The 25,683-nt window shown below is 47.8% G+C and overlaps 1 protein-coding gene across 2 annotated transcripts; it reads left to right on the top strand.

Moving 5' to 3' along the window:
• Positions 1-1,192: 1,192 nt before the first annotated feature.
• DGKE (diacylglycerol kinase epsilon) lies at positions 1,193-21,328 on the top strand. Of its 2 annotated transcripts, XR_012786480.1 has the most exons (13): positions 1,193-1,358; positions 1,579-2,056; positions 7,309-7,468; positions 9,035-9,154; positions 11,568-11,711; positions 11,955-12,112; positions 12,680-12,731; positions 14,545-14,658; positions 15,859-15,930; positions 18,578-18,705; positions 18,934-19,045; positions 19,357-19,606; positions 20,998-21,328. XR_012786480.1 is itself a non-coding variant. In XM_075561562.1 (12 exons), exons 2-12 carry the CDS (start codon positions 1,593-1,595, stop codon positions 19,534-19,536), a joined length of 1,704 nt encoding a protein of 567 aa, XP_075417677.1. In that variant the 5' UTR covers positions 1,193-1,358; positions 1,579-1,592; the 3' UTR covers positions 19,537-21,328. The 2 variants fall into 2 exon arrangements, 1 of the variants encoding a protein (XP_075417677.1); XM_075561562.1 differs by having other exon boundaries at positions 19,357-21,328.
• The last annotated feature ends 4,355 nt before the right edge of the window (positions 21,329-25,683 follow it).

Here is a 25,683-nt window from a genome sequence, read left to right as displayed (position 1 = left end):
TACTTTGGACATTTTGTCAGGAGAGACCAGTCCCTGGAGAAAGGCATCATGCTTGGGAGAGTGGAGGGATTTCAAAAGAAGAGGTCCTCGAGGAGATGGATGGACACAGCCGCTGGCTCAAGCCCAGGCACACGGTGAGGAGGGCGCAGGGCCACGCAGTGTTCCGTTCTGCTGTGCGTGGGGCCACTGCGCGTCAGAACGGACTCGATGCCACCTCACAGCTACCACCTGTCAGCTCCAAAGCTGAAGGAAAACCACTCAGCCCCACATTTTATTTCTACTGGAAAAAACACACCTTGATAGCAGTCATTCACGTAAATGGAAAATAGTAGCCATGAGAAGTGAATCAGAATTGGAATTAAATCAGAAACAGTGGCAGTGACATTTCTCCATTTCCGTTGTCTTTGAACTGGACCAGGCCTCTGTATGGAACACCCGGTAAACTGCCGTTTTCCCCCCACCCCAACATCCAAACCATGCTAGCTTTCACGCCCACTAGACAGTGGAGGAGTGGGAGTGTGAACATCGCAGATAAGCGTAGCTAACATGGTGAATTATTAATACCAGAACTTTCTATGGTTGCAAACTTGGGGGGTTCAACGAGCCATCCTCTAACACCACCTGATTGTTAACCAGAGGCCTGGTGCCTAGTAGGCTCCGCATCGGACGGACAACCACAAGGTCGGCAGTTTGAAACTACTATCCACTCCACTGGACAGAGATGAGGCCATCCGCTGCCACAACGTTGTAAAGAGTCAGGAAACCCAAAGGGGGAAATCCACTGGATGACAGGAGAGCTGGGCGTTTTCCGGATCGTTATGTAAGCCATCCGTTTCCTCGGCCACGCCCCCATGCCCACAATGCCCGCCCCTCGTGCTCTCCGCGGCCACCTTCCCCAGGCCCCGCCCCTCCCGGCGGCCCGCCCCTCACCTCACACCTCCGCCCCCTCGCGGCCCCGCCCAAGCCCGAGGCTCGCCTCCGCAGGCCCCGCCCCCGCCGCCCGGCGTGCGTCCCGCTCGCGCGCACCCGGCTCCGCACGCGACCTCCCGCGGCCCGCAGACGCGCCTGCGCCGCAGCTCGCGCGCACGCCCCGGAGCGGCCCTGGGGGATCGGCACGCGAGCGCGGGCCGCGGGCCGCGGGCCGAGGAGGCCGCGCCCCGAGCCTGAGGCGACGGGGCGGCCGGGGGCGGCGCCACCCGTTTGTCTGTATTCCGGCGCGCCGGGAGGGGTGTGCGGGGCCTGGACTTAACGGTCCCGGACTCGGACCGCGGCCCACGTGCGCCGTCGCGCCCCCAACTCCCGGCGTCTGCGGGCCTCTCCGCGGCGGCCTGCGGGGTGTGGAGCCTCCCGGCGCTGAGGTGAGCATGGCCGCCCCGGGCCTCGGGGGGGGGGGGGCGGGGGACGGGCCTCCCCGGACTGGGAGCCGGGCGGGTGGGGGCGGGCGGATGCGGAGCCACTCGGACGGACAGCGCCACCGGAGCAGATGGCGCCGTCGGCATCCTCGGGGAAAGCGGGCGGGGCCGGGCGGGGGCGGAACCTCGAGGCGTGGGAGCAGCCGCCTGTCTACCTCCCGCTTAGACTCGCCCTTGAAGATGGAAGGGGACCGGCCGCCGGCGCCGGGCCCGCCCTCCTGGGGCCTGTTTGCGGACGGGCACCTGCTCCTGTGGACCCTGTGTTCCGTGCTGCTGCCGGTGTTCATCACCTTCTGGTGCAGCCTCCAGCGGTCGCGCCGGCAGCTGCACCGCAGGGACATCTTCCGAAAGAGCAAGCACGGGTGGCGGGACACGGACCTGTTCAGCCAGCCCACCTACTGCTGCGTGTGCGCGCAGCACATCCTGCAGGGCGCCTTCTGCGAGTGCTGCGGGCTGCGCGTGGACGAGGGCTGCCTCAAGAAGGCCGACAAGCGCTTCCAGTGCAAGGAGATCATGCTCAAGGCCGACAGCAGGTCCCCGGACGCCATGCCCCACCACTGGATCCGGGGCAACGTCCCGCTGTGCAGCACCTGTGTCGTCTGCAAGCAACAGTGCGGCAGTCTGCCCAAGCTCTGCGATTACAGGTATGGCCGCGGGGGACCCCGCTGGCCCCAGAATGCGCCGTGGGGCAGAAGACGGGCTGTACACGGCTTATTTAAATAGCCACACCCTACCCACGATGCTCTGCACTCCACCAGATTGGGTAATAATACCTGGCCCGTAAATCTCCCTCCCTGGCTCTCTTAGGGCTGTGCACTTCGCAGTCATTGTGTGTTAATTTGAGATTTTGGTGCCACTGATTTATCTTCTTTTCCCTGGAGGCTGGGGGATGCAGAGGAATTAACTTTTCCCCAGAGTGGTAAAGTCCTTGGTGGTGTATTGGGAGTGCACCAGGAAAAACAGGTGTGGGTCCACAACAGCACTTTGAGTAGCTTTTGCTAGTATAGGTATGGGGAAGCTGTCCTGAAATAGATCCAAAAAGTAACTTTTCCTTTTGCCAGCTGGCGTTTTCAGGTGACTCGTAGCATCTTAGACAAGAAGCATGGTGTTGGTAGTTAGTGACCTTGGTTGAACTAAGAGTGTCTTACATGACTTTTATGTACACGCTGCAGCTCAAGTGTGTATGAAAACGAGTCCTTTGTAGCTGATAGACTGGTAGAAGGCGCTGCCTGCTGCACCTCGCTACTGATGAGACCGGTGAGGCCTCACAGGGCTACTCAGGAGTAGAGTGGGACTGGCTCCCAGAAGTTCTCATCCCAGGACAGTCTAGAAGCACTGCCATACCAGTGTCGCCTCAGCCTCAAGTCGGACTACCTCCTTGGCTCATGGGCATGGGGTTATCATCTGAGCTCTCTACGAAGTAGTGAGGTCCCTTAGCTGAAGTAGCACCTGGAATAGGAAACTGGTACTAGATATGTAGCAAATTATTTTTATACTCAGCTCCCTTTTTTCTCCAGAAAAAAATTTTTAATTAGCATAGGCACTTAATCAGTAGCGTGTTTTACTAACTCTTAATTTCAATCACATTATATGTCTTGAAATACAATAGATTTTAAATAACTACACAATTTTGTGCTTATGTTTTTACTTTTTAAAATGCAGCCTGCCCTTTGGGGCTCAGTGCGAGCTAGGGTGTGTATTGCTAAATGTCAGCTTTCTGAAGATAAACTTTAGGCTTCGAGAGCTGGCAGGCATTGCAGAGAAGACCGGAATTGGGTTTGCTGTACTCGTATTTCCTCTTTCTTTGTGGCTGTACAGAGATAAATACACTTAAACATCTTTTAAAGAGCTGTATTTTAAATACTCCTTCACAATCATAGTGCTGCCGAACCTCCAGCCAAGGGGTCTTTCTGAAGTTGCAAGGCTGGCCCCCTGGCCTCTCGGCTTACAGCTTGTCCAGGCTTCCCATCACTTACCTTTCGTTAAACCCAACTGCATTGCTTGTAGGACAGTATGCTTGGTGCCCTTTATGCGCCAGTGACACCAGATTAATCCCCAAAAACATCATAGCTCACCTCACTGGCCCTTTTTCTCAGGGCGTCCCTCTCTGCTCAAGTGCCCTTCTGGCCCTCTTTTCTAAAACCCGTAGCCACTGAGTCTATTGCAATTCACAGCGACCTTGTAGAATCAAATAGAGCTGTCCCTTTGGGTTTCCAAGGTGTAAGACTTTATGGGAGCAGAAAACCTCAGTTTCTTCCCGCAGAGCTACTGATGGAATTAAACTGCTGACCTTGCAGCTAGCAGCCCAACTCAGAAACCACTGCACCACCAGGGCTAGCTTTTAGTCACCCCAGAAAACTCCTGTCTTCCAGAAACCCTTGCCCCCTGTACGTGCCCCCTGTGTTAGTATTTCTTTCCTTGATGATGCCTTATACCAATAGCATCAACATCACTCAGATGGAACACACAAGTTCATTAAAAAAAGAAACCTATCAACAATAACAGATTCAGGAGTTGCAAGATTTTGCCTGTAAAAATCAAGGACAGTCACCTAAATTTAAATTTCAGAAAAAGAATAAATCATTTTTTCAGTATAAACGTATTCCCTAAAATTTTGGGACAATACATATACCGAAGATTTGGGATTTTTTTTTGTTATTGATAAATATGATTTATTTATGTCAATTTTTTTTAATGTTAATAAATTTTATTTAAGGAATTTTACACATCGTTCATTTGTCATACGTCAGTTACTATTTGGTGAGGCTACTTTTCTTTTTTTTTTTTTTTAACAATTTATTGGGGCTCATACAATTCTTATCACAGTTCATACATATACATACATCAATTGTATAAAGCACATCTGTACAGTCTTTGCCCTAATCATTTTTTTCTCCTCTTTTCTTTTTTTACATTTTATTAGGGACTCATACAACTCTTATCACAATCCATACATATACATACATCAATTGTATAAAGCACATCCATACATTCCCTGCCCCAATCCTTCTCAAGGCATTTGCTCTCCACTTAAGCCCCTTGCATCAGGTCCTCTTTTTTATTTTTTCCCCTCCCTCCTCTTTCCCCCCTCCCTCATGTGCCCTTGGTAATTTATACATCGTTATTTTGTCATATCTTGCCCTATCCGGAGTCTCCCTTCCCCCCTTCTCTGCTGTCCCTCTCCCAGGGAAGAGGTCACATGTGGATCCTTTCCAACCCACTCACCCTCCACTCTCCCAGCATCGTCCCTCACACCCTTGGTCCTGAAGGTATCATCCACCCTGGATTCCCTGTACCTCCAGCCCTCATATGTACCAGTGTAAGATTTGGGATTTTTATGCAAAATTCACATTGATTTGAGCAGGTTCTATTTTATCTGGCAACATTGGCTCTACCCTAGACCCTTGGTTTCAGAAATTTGGGCTGGGGGCAATGCCGGTGGGGGGCGGGCAACATCTGTGCCCTATGAGGCCCCATGGTTAATCTAAAGTTAAAGAAGCTGTTTCGGTATCACTCTTGCCTTTTCAAATCGTGAGCCTCTCAGTCCCTATTTCTGCGCCCTCTCAGTGAATGTAATGAATGCTTGTGGTGGTAAATTGCCCTTCCCTGCTTTGCTCCTTCTTGGCAGGCTGTTCCCAGCCCTGCACACCCACCTATCCCCATGGTAGAAGCTTTCTCTGTACATTGGGAAGCGTTCTGGAGAAGAGAGCGTAGTGTCCTGAAGATGAACATGTTCTGTAATGTTCTGTGCTGGTGGGTTATTTTGGCCAATAATTGTATGCATGGTTACAGTGTGCTGTGACCTTCTGTAGGAGTGAAGTATTTTGGAAGAAGAGCGTAAAAAGCTAGTTGGAACCTCTGAAACACAGGCCAGGCGTCCCCTCTCTGAATTGTATTCAGCCCTGGGGAAGGCTTCCTCCATGGCTATAGCGCATTCTCAGGGAAATCAGAGATTTCTCTTTCTGTAACATCCTTTGGACATACCTTACAAGTCAGTGGTTTAAATATATTGACAAGAGTTGTGTAGTCATCGCCACAATCAACTTGATAACATTCTCTTTCTTGTACTCGTTAGTAGCATCCCATTTCCCCCAGCCTCCCCTGGCATAACCCTATTCATCTAGTTACTGTCTTTAGACTTACCCTATCACAGATTTCATATAAAGAAAATCATACAAAATAAAAACTCTTAGAAAACCCCTAATCGGATATTTTAAGCGAACTGTGTGTGAGGAGTGTGGCGTATCAGCTCTGCAGGGGAAAGATTGGCTTTCCACTCCCATAACCAGTTACAGTTTCAGAAACCCACAGGGCCAGTTCTGTTCTGCCCAGTAGGTACGCCCTGGATAGAGTGGCTGTGAGTCGGAATCCACTAGGTGGCAGTGAGCTTGGTTTCAGTTTGTGTGGGATCAGATTGACAGCACCTGGAAAGACCAGACAGGAGCCGTAGGGGCAGGGACTTCATTGGAATGGGGTAGTACCACTCGGAGAGAGGGTGAAAATGACCGCACAGCTGAAAGCAGGAGCCAGTGTCACCGGCTCTGCAGGTTGAACTGGTGCATGCCTTGCTCTGTGTGTTCTCAACAACCATGACAAAGTAAATGTGCAGTTTTTTCCCTAAGATCGTGGTAGAGCAGTCCCTCAAAATGTATCCAGCTTTGTTGGAAAGCAGGCATGACAGTTGTGTCTTCCCAGGGCTATGGCGCCGCTCCTTCTCTGAGCAGTCAGTGGGGCTCCCGAGGCTGCTGCAGTAACTCCTTGGCAAATCTGAGGGTCCAACCGGAAAACAACAGCCTTAAAATAGAAAGGCAGCAGAGTTGACCTGGGGTGAAAGAGCGTTTTATCCTCTCTGGCTCTTCGGGGGTGGGAGAAATGCTGTGATTATAACCATTGTTTTCTGTTAGCCTGTTTTGGTCTGCCCAGCCAGCTTTACCTGACCTCCAAGTCCATCCCCAAGAGATTAACAGGCCAGCGCCAGCCCTCCTCTACCTCACACATGGGCCAGGCAAGAATACTGATGCTGAACGGAAATGCTTTTCTGGCTCTGTTGCCATTTCCAAGTGCAGATTGTTTCTGTTTTCTCTGCCCACAAGAAATTAACTCTTTTACCTCCATGGGTGACTAGAGTGCTGTTCATGAGGATTATAAATTAAATGATTTTTCAGACAGACCATGAGAAACTCCAGGGGCCCCAGGCCAGTGGGGCCTTTGAGCAGCAAGGGCACTAGGCTTCACAAGCCCATTTCCATGAAAAACAGTGAATAATGCTGGACCAGGTTTTTGATTATGTGGATTATATCTTATTGAAACCCTAGTCTAAATTAAAACCAAGAAATCTTAAAAAAAAAAGTCTTCATCTTTTTTAAAATAACATTAACTCTATTACAAAGTGGGGTTTTTTTTTTTTTGAAAAGTTAAAGAAAGTGTGGGAAGAAAAGCAACACTGATTTATATTTTTGCCCATCTCTGTGGTCTAAAGGAAATCAAATAGATTCTTGTTTTCTCTTCTGCGTGTGATTTGCTGAAACATCGCATGTCCTGTAGCTTCTGGGATGTTTCGGTGGGCGCTTTTGAGGGGACAGGGACAAAATAATACCTTGCTGTTACTCTTAAAGGGTTTTGAGCTGGTGCACCCTTTAAAGGGGAGAGAGATCTTGGACATCTCAAGGATCCCCGGGCCACAGTGCGAAACCCGCCATTAGATTAAACTGTCCACTGTGTTCAAACTTTATTCCTCAATTTTCTCCCTGCTAGGAAATATCTTCTGTTTGCTAGATTTCCTGATGAACAGTGATAAAGTTACTTTTTTTTCTTTTTAACAAAAAATGTGGGTTTGCAGGCAGGCAAGATGGCAACCTGAAATCTCATTCCCGCCTGTGTTGTTCCCGGCCCTCAGGTGCGTTTGGTGTCAGAGAACAGTACATGATGAATGCATGAGAAACACCTTAAAGAATGAAAAGTGCGATTTTGGAGAATTCAAAAACATCATCATCCCCCCAGGCTACCTAACCGCCATCAATCAGATGCGCAAAGACAAAAAAACAGATTATGAAATGGTAATTAGAATGTCTTTTTCTCATAGAATCAATTTCTTTAAAAATTACTTAAGTTAGCATGTGAGAAGTGTGTATGTGTATAAGTAACAGAGAGAAGAATCAATCCTAAGATCAAAGTCAACGGAAATAAAAAGTCAGGACCAAGAAAGAAAATAAAGTCCAACTGTGTCAACCAGAGATTCCCAAGCTTAATTGGCCTACTGCTCCCTTTTCAGGGAATAAACAATTACTCGGTGCCTCCCTGGCCATGGAAAGCTGTCGTATTGTAGCCCATCATCCAGGGTTACAGGTAGATAGGTGTCTGCTGTTGCAGCCCCTTGGGAAACATTCATAGAGCCCCACCAACTCATGAGTTGGCTCATAAATGGTGTCTCTTGAGTTCTTCTCTGTCTAAAGGGAAAACGGAAATGTTAGGTTCCTGGTTTCGGAATCACTTGAGAGCTTTTAAGAATCTGGCTTCCTGAGCTGACCTCCATCCTCATTGGGATTTCATAGGATCTGTGCCAGAAAGATCTTTAAAAGGTTCTCAGATGGCTCTGAGGAACAGCCAGGTTAGGGAGCATCTCTGATCATGACTGTTGTCAGGAAAATCCAACAAACAGGTTTTCCTCACCTGATGCTCTGAAGGGATTTCTTTCCCGTGGCATTTTGCATGGGATGCCCAGAGATGAGTGGATGGCACCTACTTGGCCCACCCACAGAGGACATCCCACAGCAGGGCTGGGTGAGGGTTTGCAGTGTGAGAGGGGAGGCCAGAGCCTTTCTCAGTCTTTGTGTAGCTCTTAACGGGATGATCAGGAAAAGCTAATGGTTTTTTACTACTCGTTCATTATTTACTACATAGATGTGTCAAAATTGTTTAACATTTATTTTTAAATGAAGATGTTTGCACCTTGTGATCGTTGTGATAATCCTGCCAAAGAAACAGGGCATTTAAATTGTAAGTGTGTAAGGGTTCCTTAGATAGGTTTAAATTGCACACTATTTAAATGCAAGCATTCCTTACCCACTAGGGTACATTCCTATAAGGGCAGCTAAGATCAGGTCCCATCAATCTCTAGTCTGTGAAGAGTTGAAAGAACTTGAAATGTGTAACCTAGGAGATGATAGGAAAAGGCAAGGTGCTTCAGATGTTTGTGCACAGAGGTTCAGGTTAGGATTGTAGTGAAGAAAGCGTGTAATTTCTAGTTGTTCACAGCAAGCAAAATTAGATCAATGAATGTAAGTTACTGAAAGGCCAATTTTTCAACGCAGTTGAAAGAAAAACTCCCTCATGATTAGATGTATCCGTGGAATGGGCTCCTTTTTCAGTGAGTTCCTCCTTATGTGAGTATGTAAGCATGCACAGGTGACTTCTTAAAATAACGTATGAAAAGTACGTGTTTACTAGGAAACTGTATTCCTTTTTCCTCTGAGTTTCTTTTAGCGTCTTAGACTGCCTTGGTTTTTATATTAACTCGTTTAAACCGGCAGTGTTCTTGTCTTTCAGCACACCACAGCACTGTTGTTCTGGGCACACCGTCTCTGAGACATTCATCCCTTTTCATTTAACTTTGCTTTTCCCAGCTAGCCTCGAAGCTTGGGAAGCAGTGGGCCCCCTTAATCATCCTGGCCAACTCCCGAAGTGGAGCTAACATGGGAGAAGGACTGTTGGGAGAACTTAGGATCCTGTTAAATCCAGTCCAGGTAATGGAAGACAAGGCCACCTTTCTCTATACATCTTTTCATTTTCCTAAATTACATTGGTTGTCGGTATTTTTTTAGTGTATTTTAACTTAATCTTTTTCCTTTTTTAATTTTAATCCTTTTATTGGGGGCTTGTTTATACAAACAAGATGTGTTACGTCAGACAGCGGAGTACAAGGCAGGAGTAACAGGAGCCTGCTGCTCAATGCATGACAATGTCGAAGAAGTTCAGAAATGTGCAAAGTGAAACAGGCTGGAAACGGCTCACAGGGCGTATGATCCCATTTATATGACATGCTCAGAAAAGGGAAAGCTGTAGAGACCAGTGGATTCAAGGAGAGCCTGAGCTGAGAACTCTAAATGGGTCAGCCTCGGGTGGGAGGATCTTCAGAACTGTGTGTGGTGGACCTACTTAAGATCACTGGACTTTATATTTTAAGTGGGTGTATTTGTGATATCTAAATTGTCCTTCGGTGTTTACAAATAAGAAAGGGGAAACAGCAGAGGACCCAGTAGATAACTGGGATTTCCCCCCCAAAATCAAATACTCTCATCCAGAGAACTTTTGCCAAAAGAAAATCTGCAGGGTAGGGGGTAGTATTTTTGGCTACAACATAACCAATATAGGTCTACTTTCTAAAATGTATGGAAAACATTACCAACTCAATAACAAAAAGACAATCTCAATTTAAAAATGGGCAAAGGACATGAACAGACACGTCACCAAAGAAGACATACAGACAGCAGCAAACACATGGGAAACCTGCCATGAGATTACTGGATTACTTGGGATGGCTCTTCTATGACCTGTGCACCTCATAGTCCTTGTAACTCCCACCAAAGAACTGGTGGAAACATGCAGGACTCCAATGAGAGCACTGGTCAGTTTTGCTGTCCTGCAAGGTATGAAGTGAGCCGTCTTGCAATTGGGGGCAGGGGAACCTCATGACCCAACAAAAAGGATGAGTCCTCAGCAGAGAGGCAGCAGCACCGAGAGCATGAGACAGAGGGGTGGACTTCCTGGCACTCAGTAAAGCTGAGTAACTTGGGGCAGGAGGCTAGCTTTTGAGGAGAATGGCATTGGGGCATCTATCAGTGCTTACATTTGCCTAAGCCATGCTGAGACCCGAGTGCCACATGGCTGAGAGGCTGAGGATGGAAGAGAGGTGTGCCTGCAGACATGACTGGGGAAAAAAACCACTGCAGACCGACCCGGGAACTGTATCCTTAGCACTTCCGGTCCTGAATTCTGTGGTCATATGCCCTGTTAACTTTCCTTATCAACCCACAACCATGAGCCTTGTGTGTGCGCTCTATGTACCCGTTACAATGAATTAGCAAACCCAACAAAAGTGTAGTGCCCGGGGAGGGACAGTTGATGTCGGGACAGGGTAGAGAAGACTGGAGGGGGGAAGCGTGTCTAACCTCTGCGTCATACGAAGTGGCTGTGGACTGTTGTAAAGTTGGATTCTCCTTCCTGCTAGTGAAGCCCTAGAAGAAGTACGCTGCTGACATGAGGTTTACCCGCGGTAGCTCTTACTTAGAAAAGAGCCAATCAACTCATTGTGCAGTTATGAGGAAGGCACTCGAGTATGCTTTTCTGTCTCGCATTTTTAATACTATTCAACATGAACAGCTTAAGGAAATTTTAAAAATCGTAAAGGGGGAAAGTGACCTGTGTTTGCCCACACAAATAATGCACCTGTGGTTTCGGTTTCATCCTGTGAACCATTGTCTGTGCAGTCACATATTTACAGAACGACACAAACATTTGTTTAACCTGCTGGCATAGTTAACATGTTGCAACATTGTCCTCATAATAACATATTCAGTACCAAAAATACTTAAATGAGTGTATCAAAATTTTACACGGTTTATTACATTGGAGGTTGGGATTGTTTCTAAGATTACACTGTTACTTGTTTCTAAGATTACATCGTCTTTGTACATAGAACATTTTTGTCTTCTAAACTATTTTCCTAGAATCATTTAACAGAATTCTGAATGTGAGTGTCCTTTAATTTTTCTATAATTGTGTGCTTCTTTTCCATCAAGTTGTATTGGTCATTTAATAGCCATTTAGATCTGGCACACTGGGACTCGGTGTGAGCAGGCTGGGGGGGTCGTGTGCTGACGTGGAGAGAGTGGGGGTCTGCCTCTGTACTGGTCTGGAGAATCATGGGGGAGCCATTTGACCTCTGCACCTCAGTTTCCCAACCAGCAGCTCCTGTGCAGAGTAGGGGCTCTAGGGAGGAGCTGCGCTGAGCCTGCCTGGCACAGCGCAGGGCTAATACTAAAGTGAAGCAGGAAGAAACCCTGGTGTCATTTGGCCCTGTTTGTGCACCTGCAGAGGAAGCTCATCCTCTGAAATGGAGGGCAGGCTTCCATGTTGTTTTTCTTCTTTCATTTCCAGGTTTTTGATGTGACTAAAACTCCCCCCATCAAAGCCCTCCAGCTGTGTACTCTGCTTCCCCATTACTCAGCTCGGGTGCTTGTTTGTGGAGGGGATGGGACCGTGGGCTGGGTCCTGGATGCGGTGGATGAAATGAAGATTAAGGTACCATTCTTGAAGAAAGCGCTTCCCAAAGAACAGTTGTTGTGTGTTGCCTCACAGCGCAGAATGAAACGGTTATGACTAAGCAGCGTGAAGAACCTGTAGTAGCACGAGACAGGAGTTGGCGTGTTTGCATTTTTATTGCTGTGATCTTTAAGTGTTACAAGATCTATGCGTGTCCTCTAAGTACATAGATGTACCAAAGTGTTTAAAGATCCTACTCTGACCCCATCTTTCATATTCTAGGGACAAGAAAAATACATTCCACAAGTTGCAATCTTGCCTCTGGGAACAGGCAATGATCTGTCGAACACACTGGGTTGGGGCACAGGCTATGCTGGGGAAATCCCTGTGGCACAGGTCTTAAGAAATGTAATGGAAGCAGATGCCATTAAACTCGATCGGTAAGTAGGCTGTTCTTGAGCTCTGGGTTACTGTTTAATTTAAAAGCAAAGATGTGTGTCGTCAAAAAGTAAATATACAAGATGATGTTAATTATAAAGGCCACAGTACCAAGTCATTATTTAGGGTATGTCTCCCAAAGTTTGCATGCTCATTTACTAGATACTCCCGACTCCTAGTGACTTAATACACTGACCTAATAATATACACCAGAACAAAACACGCCTGGCCTCCCAATTGTGGTGTGGGAGCCCCTGGCGACAGCCAGTGCGTCATCAGCCATCGCCGAGAGGGTCTTCCTCTTAGTCACTGATGCCCTTCCCAGGAGCTCGCTTCCCCTGATAACATGTCCACAGTGCGAGCCAGCATCTCGCCGCCCTGGTTTTCAAGGCGCACCCCGGCTGTGCGTCCTCCAAGACCATGTGTTGTCTGGCAGCCTTAGCCAGCTCACTCCGGTGTGGCCGTTGTTTTCAGATGCCATTTCAATAGAAGAGCCTCTAAAAAGCACAGTTTATTTGTGTGTGTGTTTTTTAAGTTACTTAGCTTTTTTGTTTGTTTTTGATTTCTAGATGGAAAGTTCAGGTAACAAATAAAGGATACTACAATTTAAGAAAGTCCAAGGTATGTTGTGCTTTCATAAATAAAATAGCTTCCAGAAACAACCCTTGAATGCCCTCACTGTGTACACTGTGTGATCGGGTCCCGAGGCATGAGGAACTCCTGGTGTCCAGCAGAGATGCCTGCTGAGGCGCTGGTCCTTCGAAGGGAAATAGAATTCAGAGCAGGGAAAGGAACAAAGGACTCCCCAGCCAAAGCAAAGAGAAACTGGGGAGTTTCTAACAGAGCCTCGGGAGCAAAGAGGAGCAGAGAGCCACCTGTGTTTTGAAAGGATACTCAGGCGATGGAGGGAAAATAGCTTAGAGCAGCAACAGGGAGAGCCTTAGACTGCTGAGGAAGTTCAAAGGCATCTCAAAGATAGCATTGGCCCAGATTCAGCAAGTGATTACACTAAAGGGGAAGAGAGAAAACACATCTCCCTACCACGTTCCTAGTTCTTATGACTGGATAGATGGTAAAGTAACCAAGATGAGAAAAGCAGTGTTTTCAGGTTTGTTGATAAAATGAGTTCAATGCTGGGCTTATCAACTTTGAGGCAGTGTTCTCGACCTGTGGGTTGAGACCCCTTGGGGGTTTGAATGACCCTTTCACAGGGGCCGCCTGATTCATAACAGTAGCAAAATGACAGTGATGAATTAGCAATGAAAAGAATGTTCTGGTTGGGGGTCCCCGCCACAAGAGGAGCTGTATGAGAGGGTCGCGGTATGAGGAAGGTGAGAACCACCTCTGAGGAGAGCGAGCCTTCAAGGAGTTGGTAACAGGCTTCTCAACAGACTCGGGAACCAGGGGCGAGCTGGGTGGCTTGTCGGCCTGTAGATGTTGACTTTCATCCTGAGACTGCATGCCTGAGAGCAGGCGGGGAGAAGAAAGAGTACCAGGCCTGCCCCTTGCGAGCTGTCACTCAGCTGACACGCCCAGGGAGACGGGCCACGAAAGGTGGTGGCGGGCATTGTGGGAGAATAAGCCGTGTCGGAAGGAAGGCGGAGTGACACACGTGCCGCAGCACATCAGAGGAGCCCCGAAAATAAGCCTTTGTGCCGCTCCCTCCCCAGCCCTCTAACACAGTGATGAGGGGATTCCTAAAGGTAGAAGCCCGTAAGGACAGAGACCTGCACATGAGATGGTGACCGCAGGCTAGAGGCCAACGCCTTGCGGACAGTGGAAGGCCAGTAGTGACGGAGGCACACCGAAGAAGGCTGTAGTGCTGAGTGCGTGCGGTGCGTACAGGTGAGGGGGCCAGGCACAACAGAGACAGGGACTCAAGTCACCAGGTAACTGAAGACAGGACACAGGTATTCCTGAAACCGGAAATACCTAGGCCGCCTCCCAGAAGATGAGAAGACTGGATCCTTGCTCTGGAAAACTTAGCCTACGGAGTTTCTGGATTCTAGACTGCCAAGCCAGCTGAAACAGGGTGGAGCGGAGGCTTCACTCACTGTCCTTTCCTCTGCTCTGCTTTACAATAGCAGTGACCAGAGCCTGGGTGTGGGCGGAGGGAAGCAGAGGTTCTGCTGGTCAAAATGAAGGCAGAAAGCAAGTTTCCTGGATGCCTAGCGCTTGGGACCTTCGAGCTGAGCCATTCTAGGTGAGGGGGTCTGGGGTGCAGTCTGGGAAACGGAGTGCAAGTCAACTCCTGTCGGCGCTGTCAGCTTGCTGCGGCTTTACCTCTGGCACGGGCCCTGGCCGCTGTACAGTAGCTGTGGGTGAAAAGGCTGGAAGGAAGCACACCACCTCCTGTACACGTCGCAAGTCTGCGTGTGTAATCCACAGCACATGTTGGACTGCAGCGTGATCTCTTCCTTGCTCTCGCTCGCAGGAGTTCACAATGAACAACTATTTTTCTGTTGGACCTGATGCGCTCATGGCTCTCAATTTCCATGCCCATCGGGAGAAGGCGCCCTCTCTGTTTTCTAGCAGAATTCTTAACAAGGTGTGTTGGATAAAATAACATTTCCTGCTTAGCACCAAAGGTACAGTAAAAATAGTTTAATTTTTCTTAGCACTCTCGAATATATTCAGATTGAACTAATTTATACAAACGTTTATCAGCTCAGGTTTGCCTCAGACTGCTAACATAAGCCCTTGCATAACTGCATCAAAGTGTTTCAGATTCAGAGTTGGGAAGTTTAGGGCTGATTTTGCTTTAGCTGGTGTTCAGTGCCATCAAGTCTGTTAGATCTTTCCAGAGCAGGCCCGCTGCATCTTCCCCATGGGGCGGTGGCAGGCTTTGAGCCGCCAGCCTACGAAACCAGGGCGCCTTCGTTTCTCTTCAATAGCAACAATTGGAGGGAGATTATAGGCAGAGTAATTTTTTGGTGAGGATGTTTCTAGAAAAATCTGTTCTCTTGGCTTCATAAAACTTGCAAAGGGACAGCTGCTTTTGCTAAGGCTGTCTCAGGGGTCTGCCACACTGACCTTGGGAGCTATTTTCTTAATTGACTTTTGGAGATTGAGCAGTAAGGTGTGAAACAGATGCGAAACAGCTGTACCTCTGGTTCTCTTGGCCGTAGCCCCTCGGGTTGAAGGCGGTTGGTTCCTGAGGCAGGAAGCACTGGCCATCAGTTCAGCAGCCCCCGTCCTGTCAGGATTTGCGTACCTAGAGCTGGCTGTGCCATACATGATACCGGCCATACAGATAGCTGTTAAGAAACCCCGCGGGTTAGCAGAAGCTGGGCTTTCTCATTTTAATCTGTTCTTTATAAGACGCACCTTTTTAGATCAGTAAACTGGGAGGAAATGCAACTCGGCAGATCCATCTTCCTCCCAGGACCTCTAAAAAATAACGGCCTTTATGGTCACTTCACAAAAGGGAAAGTTAACACCATCCCCTCTGCTGTACCGCCTCACGCAGACATGGAAGCCAGGAATAGCACAAGAGTCCCATGGAAAAGGCAAAGTGATTATTGTTTAGTTATCCACTTGTTATACTGCCTCTGGTGGCTCCTGGTTTTAACCTGTGAATTCGCAATGTGTCAGAATTGGATGGGGGCAGGGTTTGCATTCCTCACAAAGGTGCCTTCCGGTGTCCCTGCTTGCGATCAGGAGGGAGCCCCAGGCACCTCAGGGAACTGAGTGGAGGCGGCAAGGCATTCAGATTGTTCTCAGAATGCATGTCTGCCCTTGTTCACAGGCTGTCTACTTATTCTATGGGACCAAGGACTGTTTAGTACAAGAATGTAAAGACTTGAATAAAAAAGTTGAGGTAAGCTATTAACACTTCCTCTAAAATTTTAGGTGATCTTTGAATCATGAAGCGTTTTTCCTGTTGTTTGTTTTTCTAAATTAAATGTTGAGCTTTTTGTTAACATAGAAGGAATGGGGTTTGTTTGGGTTTTTATAGTTAGGCCCTTTATGAGCTTTGTGCACATAATCTCCATAACTTATCAGCACAGTCCTCCAAGGCAGTCATTTGTCTTCTTGTACACAAGAAAAACCGAGGTTTGAAATTACACTATTTTCCCCAGTTCACGCAGCTAGTGACATCATCAGGACTAAACCTCCCTAATTCATTCTATTGAGTTCTGCCCATGAAAGGTCTCCATTCACACAGGGTGATGGATTTGAAGTTCCTTAACAATGCCTGACTGACTCATCCTAGAAGCTCAGAGATATTAAAACCCAGCGTTTAATTCAGATTACGTAGTGTACCTCACTCCCTCAGTAGATACGTAAACAGGGAAAACCAAGCAGTAATGGCTGCTCTTGGCCATGGCGTCTCTGGCGCCAGGATGCCGCAAAGCCTTTGTGTGCGGTCCCCAGCTTGCCTCAGCAGGAACTGTGGTGCCTTAGGGCAACAACAAGGCATTCCCACAGAGAAACCTACAACTCCTGACCTAAGTGAAAAGGGGAGTGCCTAGCCATCAGCCCCCTGGGGAGGAGGAAAGACAAATAAGTGCCCAAGGAAAGAGAAGCCAGATTACACAGGGAGCTCTGACGTGTCAGGCACTGTCCTGGGCACTGGAGATAATGGTGCTAAATGATCTGCACCACTAAGCGTCCCGCCCAGGGAGGAGGAAGAGACTGACCACATTGCAGGAAGTACACAATGATCGGATAAGAAAAATGCAGTGTCACAGAATAAATAGGTGCCGTGCACAACCCAAGGGGCTGGAAAGGCCTGGCGAGGCCAAGTGACAGTAACAGGCCGGGGTCCGGGAAGTAAGACGTGGTAGGTACGTGACAAAGAGGGGAAGGTTGTTCTAGACTAAGCTTCACATATGCAGAGGCCGCAAGGCAAGGCAGCATGGCCTATCCCAGCAAGTCCGGGCCGCAGAGCTCACAGGTGAGAGGGGGCCAGCTAAGGAACTCTGATTTCATCATGAGCACGCAGCCAAGCCATAGAAGGAATGTGATCAGGAGATGTAGTGTAATTTCATAACTGCCCACCCAACGATGCTGTTGGGGGTGCCTCAGAAGGGCGAGGCTAGAGGCACTTCGCCCGTTAGGAGTAGTTGAGGGAGGAACTCGTGGTGTGTCTACCTACCTCAGGCCGTAGGTAGTAGAAAGTAGCATGCGCAGCGGTCCGTGGTTGATGCAATGTGGAGAGGCCAACAAGTCTGAGCTCACTGCCAGGTGCCGGCTGGGAGCTAGGCTGTCTCCTGAGAAATACAGGCAGCCCTCGGTGAAAGTGCCATAGCTACAGCTGGTGCTCGGTGGGCCTCGTCACCGTCCAGTCCAGCAGCGCAAAGGGCACGCTTAAAGGTGTCCTACTGGCTGAGCTTGACCTCTCGAGTTGGTCACCCATCTAGAAGAGGGGTTTGATCCCCAACTCGGAGTGTCTTCCCGGTGAGGACAGACAGGAAGTAGTGACTGACGAGGTAGGGTCTGTGTTACCCAGGAAGCACAGAGAAAGGATTCCAGGAAAACTGCCAGTGAGAGTGAGAAAGGACTGAAAACAACCACGTCCTGAAGAAGGGCATCGTGCATGACCTTGATGAGAGCCGTTCTTGTAGGGACGTGGGACACTCCAGGCTCTCAGGTGAGAGGTAGGACAGACAGCGTCTCCTCTTGCTTGTTCTTTGCTGCCTGTGCAGTTCTGGGCTTCCAGAAGCATGTGGAGAAACAGTGAGTGTGGGCCAACCTGTGTGACCACCAGGTGTCGACAGAACCAGGTATCGGGCATCAGAAGACCCAAAACAAACATTCATACCAGTTCTTATGAGGGGGGCCAGATGGGAAACCCAAAGCCCATTTGTAGAAAAGGGTTCACAAGAAAGGGGATGTGCCAGCTAGGATGCCGTATGGCACTGGCCAAACACACATGCCTCTAGTTCAGTGGTTCTCAACCTGTGGGTCGTGACCCCTTTGGGGGTCGAACAACCCTTTCACAGGGGTCGCCCGATTCATAACAGTAGCAAAATTACAATAATGAAGTAGGAACGAAAATAGTCTTATGGCTGGGGGTCGCCACAACATGAGGAACTGTGAAAGGGTCGAGGCATTAGGGCGGTTGGGAACTACTGCTTTAGTTCTTTAATGCTTCCTTCCCCTCCCCACCCCACCCCAACTCTGTCATAACTCCAATTCTACCTTACAAATCAGGCTAGACCAGAGGATGTACCCTGGTACAGAGAAGAGCTTTTGACATCTGGAATCCAGAATAAAATAATTATTTATCAAGGGGTCGCATGAGTAGGGGGCGGGGGAAGAAGACCTGATACCTACGGCTCAAATAAATGTTTAGGAAACGGTGCTGGCAACATAGGTACAAATATGCACTAGATGGATGGATGCTACACGAGCTGTAAGAGCCCCCAATACAATGTTCTTTACAAAAAAAGAAAAGAAACCGTGGGTGTGGGGGGCGGTTGCGTACCCGGTCGTAATGCGCTCCTTGTGTGTCTTTAAAGCTAGAGCTGGATGGCGAGCGTGTGGACCTGCCGAATCTGGAAGGCATTATCGTTCTGAACATCGGCTACTGGGGTGGTGGCTGCCGCCTCTGGGAAGGGATGGGGGATGAGACATACCCCCTAGCCAGGTGGGCTCCCCAACAACCGTCTGTGTGTGCCTCTGCTTTTCTTACAGCCAGTTCTTTGGGCCTTTTGTATGTTCCCCGCAAGTTTTCTTTCGCCATTAAAATGATTAGAAATAATTAATAGTTCTCTCATGGTCCATATATTACAAAGGACTTGCCCTAGTGTGACTGGCTTTCTTTCCTTGGATCCTGTGGTCTGTACATCGTGTTTTGTTCTTTTTTAACATGTAGACACGATGATGGTTTACTGGAAGTTGTCGGAGTGTATGGGTCTTTCCACTGTGCTCAGATCCAGGTGAAGCTGGCCAACCCTTTTCGAATAGGACAAGCGCACACAGTGCGGGTAGGTGAGAGACTGCACTATCGAGCAAATTCGTCCACACGCGGTTCTCCCCGTTTAACAGGCATGAGACAAGACACACACGGTCTCTTGTTAAACTGCGGCTCCGTCACACTGCCACTAGCCCTCCACCTGCTGCGTGAGGGGGCTGGGCAAGAAACCAGAAGCAGGGCCTTTCCTCAGCTGAAGAAGTAGAGCCCTCACCAAAACGATGATTCTCTTTCTAACATTGAAATGCACCTGTGGGTGGGCTTGTTCAGAAGACCTCTGTGAACTTACCCTCTGGTCATTGTCTGTTCCTTGATCGATTGCAGCTGATTTTAAAGTGCTCCATGATGCCGATGCAGGTAGACGGGGAGCCATGGGCACAGGGGCCCTGCACGGTCACCATAACCCACAAGACGCACGCGCTGATGCTGTACTTCTCTGGAGAGCAGACGGACGACGAGGGCTCTAGTGCTTCGGAGCCAGAGGACCTAAAGGAAGCTGACTAGACGGCTGGCAAACAGAAACTCGCTCGAACAAGTGCACGCTCCTGTCTCAGTGTCAGTAGCAGAGTCATGGGTATGCATGTCATGTAAATAACATTCCCAAAACAGCCAAACTTCCCAGTGACCGATAACACCTTTTTCAGCAGAAAGTCTTGGGTGTATAGACCGGCCTTTAAACAGGAAGTAAAACGTGCCCCGTGGTTCTGCTTTAAGAGCGGGACCCACTCAGAAGGAGCACAGCTCACTGCTGGCTCGAGAGCCAGACCCTGCGTGGCCACATCGCGCAGCCATCAAGCATGGCTGGCAAACCGCTCCATTGTGCTGACCCTGGCGCAGGGGCTCTCCACCTTCCTCACGCCACGACCCTTTCATACAGTTCCTCGTGTTGGGGTGACCCCCATCCATAAAATTATTTTCATTGCTGCTTCATAACTTGCCACTGTTATGAATTGGGCGACCCCTGTGAAAGGGTTGTTCGACCCCCAAAGATGTCACGGCCCCCAGGTTGAGAACCGCTGCTGTAGCGTGGACAGTCCCCTGTGTCTTGGAAAGGCGATGGCTCATGTCGGCGCTGCATGGATGATGTTAGCCTTCCCCTGCAGCCTGCCTCAGCAATTGTGCCCGGCCCTGAGGGGCCCAGAGCAGCTCCTGGCCGGGAAGCCCTGAGAAGAGAAAGGTGGGAGAGTGGGATCACTTTCAGCCCCCCACAGGGTTGTTTGATTAACCCAGCTAATGACCACAGAGTTGAATTTCAGAGTGTTTTTTTATAATCCCAGTATAGCTGAAAGAAAACCAGATAGGCAAATTGATAGATTAAGATTCAAGACGTTGTGCATTCGAGGCCTTCAGAAAGTTCCTAGAAGAAAACCTTTTACTTCTGTCTTTCCAAACTTTCTGATCATTAGAAGACAGTGTCAGTAATAACCAACCAAATGTGCTCAAGGAAAGGCACTCGTTAGAGCCATTGCTTTTAAAAATTCCAGTCTTCCAGTATTTTGAAATACAGCACTTTTTTTTAATATTTTAAGTTATATGACCGAGTTGCCCCCTTGCTGTGAATGTGGAGAGGAAGATGTTCAGAATCCTCTAAATCCACTAAAATTTTTATTCATAATTATTTTAAAATGAGAAATCTATATTTTTGTCTTGTGTATTATGTGCCCCGGCCATGATACCTGTGTGTAAGTAAAGTTTGAAATATGTAGCTTTATTTAATAAGTTAATCACATAAATTCTGCTAGCTGCCATCAAATGGAAAACCTACTGAGAAAGGAATGAAAGTTTGTAATTGCTTTGAAAGATATAGTATCCAAATAACCCAAATCTTTCTGATTGCTCCCCAATCTTTAAAGAAAAGTGGTGGGGGGCAGGTAGCACAATGCACTGACGAGCCCCTTTAGGATAGCGGGGTGGGCCGAGGGCAGTTGGAGAGGGGGTTTGTGTTGTGCTGTTTTGTTTTTCCAGTTTTCCTCCCAGTTGCCAAGAATTGAGGACTGGCTTCTGATTGCCCACAAGAGGGCACCCTTCATCTGTTGGCCTGCCCCTCTGTCCCATCGCACAAATGGCCTGGTGGTGATGGTGGTCTTGTGAGATTCAGCTCAGAAATGTTAAGATTTATCCCCTAACACACTAACTTTCCTGAAAAATCCATATAGCTCCATCTGTGAATAAACTTAAAAATGAGTCACAGCAAATACAGTAACCAGTATAAAATAATTTTATATTACTTAAGACAACTTCTTGTGAGTCAGAGAGCAGTTCTGTTGTCCCCTGTCCTCCCCTCTCATGGTAGACAACCTGCTGGGCGGGGTGGGGGTGGGGGTGAGGGGAAACGGGGTGGGCATTGGGTAGATTTTCTGTTTTATGGGCAGATCATGTTTTAAATATAATTAGATTTATCCTTCATGGTCAAATTGTTTATATTTTGTAAATAGAGTGTTAAATTCACTTCCTTAAATTGTATTTTACCCATAATTCGTAGTACTAATTGCAGAAGCAAAGTAAAAAGTTAATTTGGGATATCCCAACTAAAAGGTCTCAAATAATGCTATATTTTTCTTAATTGCTGGAAAATGTACTTTAAAACTAATATTGTGGAGTCTTTTTTGTATCCTAAAACAATGATTTGGAAAAAGGAGGTAGGAAAGTAGACGCTCAGAAAAATGACAACGTGGAAACTACCATCTTTTAACTACAAAGCTTCGATCTTTGTAAATTGGTAAGAGGATCACCACTGTCATTTCTGTAATGATCCCACGCTATACATGGTGCAGCTTTATTTAAACAAAGGGATTTTGGACTTTAACCCAGGGAGGCTTTTTCTGTCCCAGCCCTGCAAGAAGTTTCTCTGCTGGCCTGTCCCTCTTTCAGCCTCCGTGTGTATTTGAGAAAGTGGTTTCATAATACCCTGTCCCAGCACCATCTGGACTTGATGGCTCACATAGATGTGTAGGCATGTGCCTTGTTTTTTAAAAATGCAGTCCATAAGATTCATATTTGCAAGTTAAAAATTAGGGTAACAATTAGCTACTAGAAACTCTGTACTTTACAAATTAATTTATCACATGTTCCTGCCTCATTTTTGGCTTGTCTTGATTTAAAAAGTTTACCCTTCTCAGGAAGATGTGTAAAGTAAAGCTTATTTCCTTGTCTCCGTTTGAGGCATCTCTCAGCTTTGCTCTTCTCAGACATTCCTAACCCCCTGAAGCTTCATAGCGTAAACACTGAATACTGGCAGCTAGATGAGGATTAGCAGCACTGTATTATGTTTAATATAAATCTGACTGGCCTGTCTTTCACAATGCAGGCTGTCAAGTAGTACGATTATGTGATCCTCAGTGCTTTTAAGTTTCTGCAACCGTTAGCTGTGAACCCTTCAATGTAACTAATGTTTATAAAGATTTTTATAGTCTAGATTATTTATTTTTATTTTTTTAGAGTATCCTACAACCTTCAGTATTTGCTTTTTGAAAGACAGTTTCTTTCTTGGTTTTGTAAAGTTCACTGTGACTCAGAATTGTAAAGTTCTTCTTGCTTTGTGAAAATGAATGTTAAAGGATAAGTAACTGCATTTGTAATGTAAAAATTGTACTTAATGTATAGTATGAGATTTTAAATTTGCACTATCTAGAAACATTGGAAGTTATATTAATTTACAGATCAACATGGATCCGAATACATAATTTGTACTTACTTGTTCGGCCCAAACAGTCAATATTTGAGAGTGATTGATTGATAGTTGTGTTGTTTTCCCTAAAATCGATAGTGCCGAAGCCGAAACCAGCACTTTATATTCAGAAATGTGTTTTGTTTGTTTACTTCTACGTTAATGTAATGGAAAGTTTCTGGCAGTGTAGAAAGTATTCTGTGACTCTGTGCAGCTGAAGGAGATGCATCCTCAACGTGAAGGAAGGGGCGATTAGGGGGTTGGATTTTTATTCATTGATTTCCTTTCATTGCTTTTGCTTTCTGAAGGCTCTCCCTGTCTCAAGGTTTTCCGTAAGGCCACTGCCCTGTTTCTCACGGTATGGGGCAGCAGCCTGTCTGCAGCCCCCAGATCACCTGGGGCACGTGTTGGAAGTGGATTCAGATCACCTGGGGCACGTGTTGGAAGTGGATTCTGGGTGCACCGAGCCCCTGGCTGAAAGCATCCCTGTCTCTGGAAAGCAGACATAACACGCTCCTCTTGCAGCCGGTGGTGCTGATGCAGCCTGACATGAGGACGCTGCTGACCTACATCCTGCCTCACCACCCTTGGACCAGATGGAGTTTAGTTAGATGTTCTTCAAATGGCATTTCCTTTACTCCACCACTGGCCTCTTCCCCCAGGGTCACTCTTGTGAAAGAACTGTGAAAAACTTGCTGCTCTTGTACCCAAATGGAAGTTTGTCTAAACTTTGTTACCTGAGGAGTTGGTAAGCCTCCTCTGCTCTTGTGTGGAGTTGTGGTTTGGCACTGCTGCTCCGTGGGGTCCTGAAGGCCCAAAGAGTCGCTTCCTGGCCTCAAGAACAGGGCGCAGGAAGAGGCAGCTCCTCATTCTCCCTTCAGCCAGGGACCGCTGCTTTAGTTACTGGGGGGCAGATGGGAGAAGATTTTGTTTGGTAAACTACTTCCACGAATGAAAAAAGGAAGCTCACTGGTTTTGAAGAGGAACTTGGAAACCACTATGAAAATTCTTGTAACCTGTTTCTACTGATTGTTACATATTCAGAAAACAGATGTTTTTGTGAAGAGAATATTTTGAGGGTCTCAGTTGCTGCTTGGACTACTGCCACTTGGCACTATAAAATCCCTAACTTTAAGATAGGTTGTTGATGAGGAAGCACTGTTAGCCCCTGTTCCTTATGTTTCTAATTTTAGCCTCGGCACAGTCTGTCCTTATCTTAGATGCTGCCCGTGCACACCGGGAGCGTGGAGCTGCATGTCCCGGCCCTCACCACAGAGCACCTGCCTGTGGGGCCCAGCGCCGCTGCTGGTGCAATGTGGGCTCTGTGTGCCAAGTGCCTGCAGACAAATGGGGACGGGAGGTTGGGGTGTTTCTTCCTGACAGCCCTTCATGTAGTTTTTCTGTGGAAGGCATTTGCTTGCTTTTTTGTTTTGTTTTAATTTAATTAAAAGTTCCACACTTAAATACGACCCTGTGTGCTTTTTTTGACAAAATAAAAGAAGCACATTTGGGTTTGTTTCACTGAAAAATGGGACTGTTTTCAGAAAAACAAGACTATACAATGGAGTGGATTCTAGGTTAGGTACCACTTGGGGACAGAAGGAAACTGTAGTGTCCAGCTGTACTAGCCTGTGCCGTGGAGCAGAGGTAAACACCGAGGAGACTCATCCATTCCCGTGTGTACAGTTCATCCAAGAACGGAATGACAGACAGGAGGGAGATTTGCCTCATGGCGCGGGAATTAGCCAGCAGGTTAGAGATCCAACCCCCCCCCCCAGGTGCCCTTTTGGAAGCGATTTGCAGCCTTGGAACCATTCGTGGTCATCCTAGGGTCACGAGTGGGAACTGACCCCGGAGCCATGGCCACTACGGGGGGAGGAAGGAGTAGAATTTGTTCTCTAGCCTGGCTGAAGACCCCGCCTCTGCCACGGACTGGCTGTGTGATACTGAGCAAGTTGCATGGCCTCCCTGAGCCTCCGTCTGTATAAAAGTGGGAGCTGGTGCCCACCTGTGAGCCGACACACAGGCACAGAGCGAGCAGAGTACCTGGTTGTCACCATGAAGGAAAGCAAGTCAGGTGTGAGCAGAAATAACTTTGAGAGAAAACAGGGTAGACTTTATATGAAATCTGGTTTTCACCAGGTGCTGCAGAGTGAAGGCTGAAATCTGATGGTTAAATGTTTGTTGGAAACTACTGGAATGTTTTTGTTTTCCATTGTGAATCCGACTGCTGTGCCCATGTCCCAGCACAGGATTAAATAGGACTACACTAGGGAAAGAGGACGGGGAAGGCCTCTTAGTCCGCCCGAGAGAAACAGCTCCTGGAATAGCACTACAGTTTCCAGCTAGCATGTGGTCTCAGCCACTGTCGGTCCCTCAGGCCCTTCTGTGGCACAGCATGTTTTTATGTAATTCAGTAAGCAGTAGATGGCTGTAGATTCATGTCTGCCACCTTTACCAAAAAGTCCGCTCTTTAACATTTGTTTTCAGAATGACCTGCTCTTGGAACAGATGATGCCGAACAGAAAGCACCACCTCTGGAGGGTAATCTCAGACCTGCGTTCCCAGCCTGGCTGTGGTGCCCGCTGCTGTTGACAAGGAGGCTCTCTCCTAGTTCACTCGCGGCCTGAGAAACCCTGAGTCTCCTTGGCAGCAGCTGGTTTGGTTTCACGATTTGGCTACAGAGAAGTCCACTCAGATTGAGCAGTTGACCGCAGATTACCATCCCTGCTTTTTCATCAGCACAACCGCCACCGTTGATAATTTATTAGAAACAAACCCAAAAGGTTCCAGGAGTTAAGTCATAGGTTGTGCTGCCAGGGTCCCACCCGGTCCGTGCCTGCACAGGTTTGTTCCAGCAAACGGCCTCTTCAGGTGTGTCTGGGACCCCGGGGGAGCTGCAGACACGTTCTCTCAGCAGTGCGTTACCGTAGTCTCGCCAGAGGGCCTTCAAAGCCCAGTGCAGTCAGAACTGACGTCCAAGG

Source organism: Tenrec ecaudatus, chromosome 10 (assembly GCF_050624435.1).
Source record: "Tenrec ecaudatus isolate mTenEca1 chromosome 10, mTenEca1.hap1, whole genome shotgun sequence".
Classification (NCBI taxonomy): Eukaryota; Metazoa; Chordata; class Mammalia; order Afrosoricida; family Tenrecidae; genus Tenrec; species Tenrec ecaudatus.
Note: the sequence above shows the minus strand (reverse complement) of the source record. Positions and strands in the feature narration are given on the sequence as shown.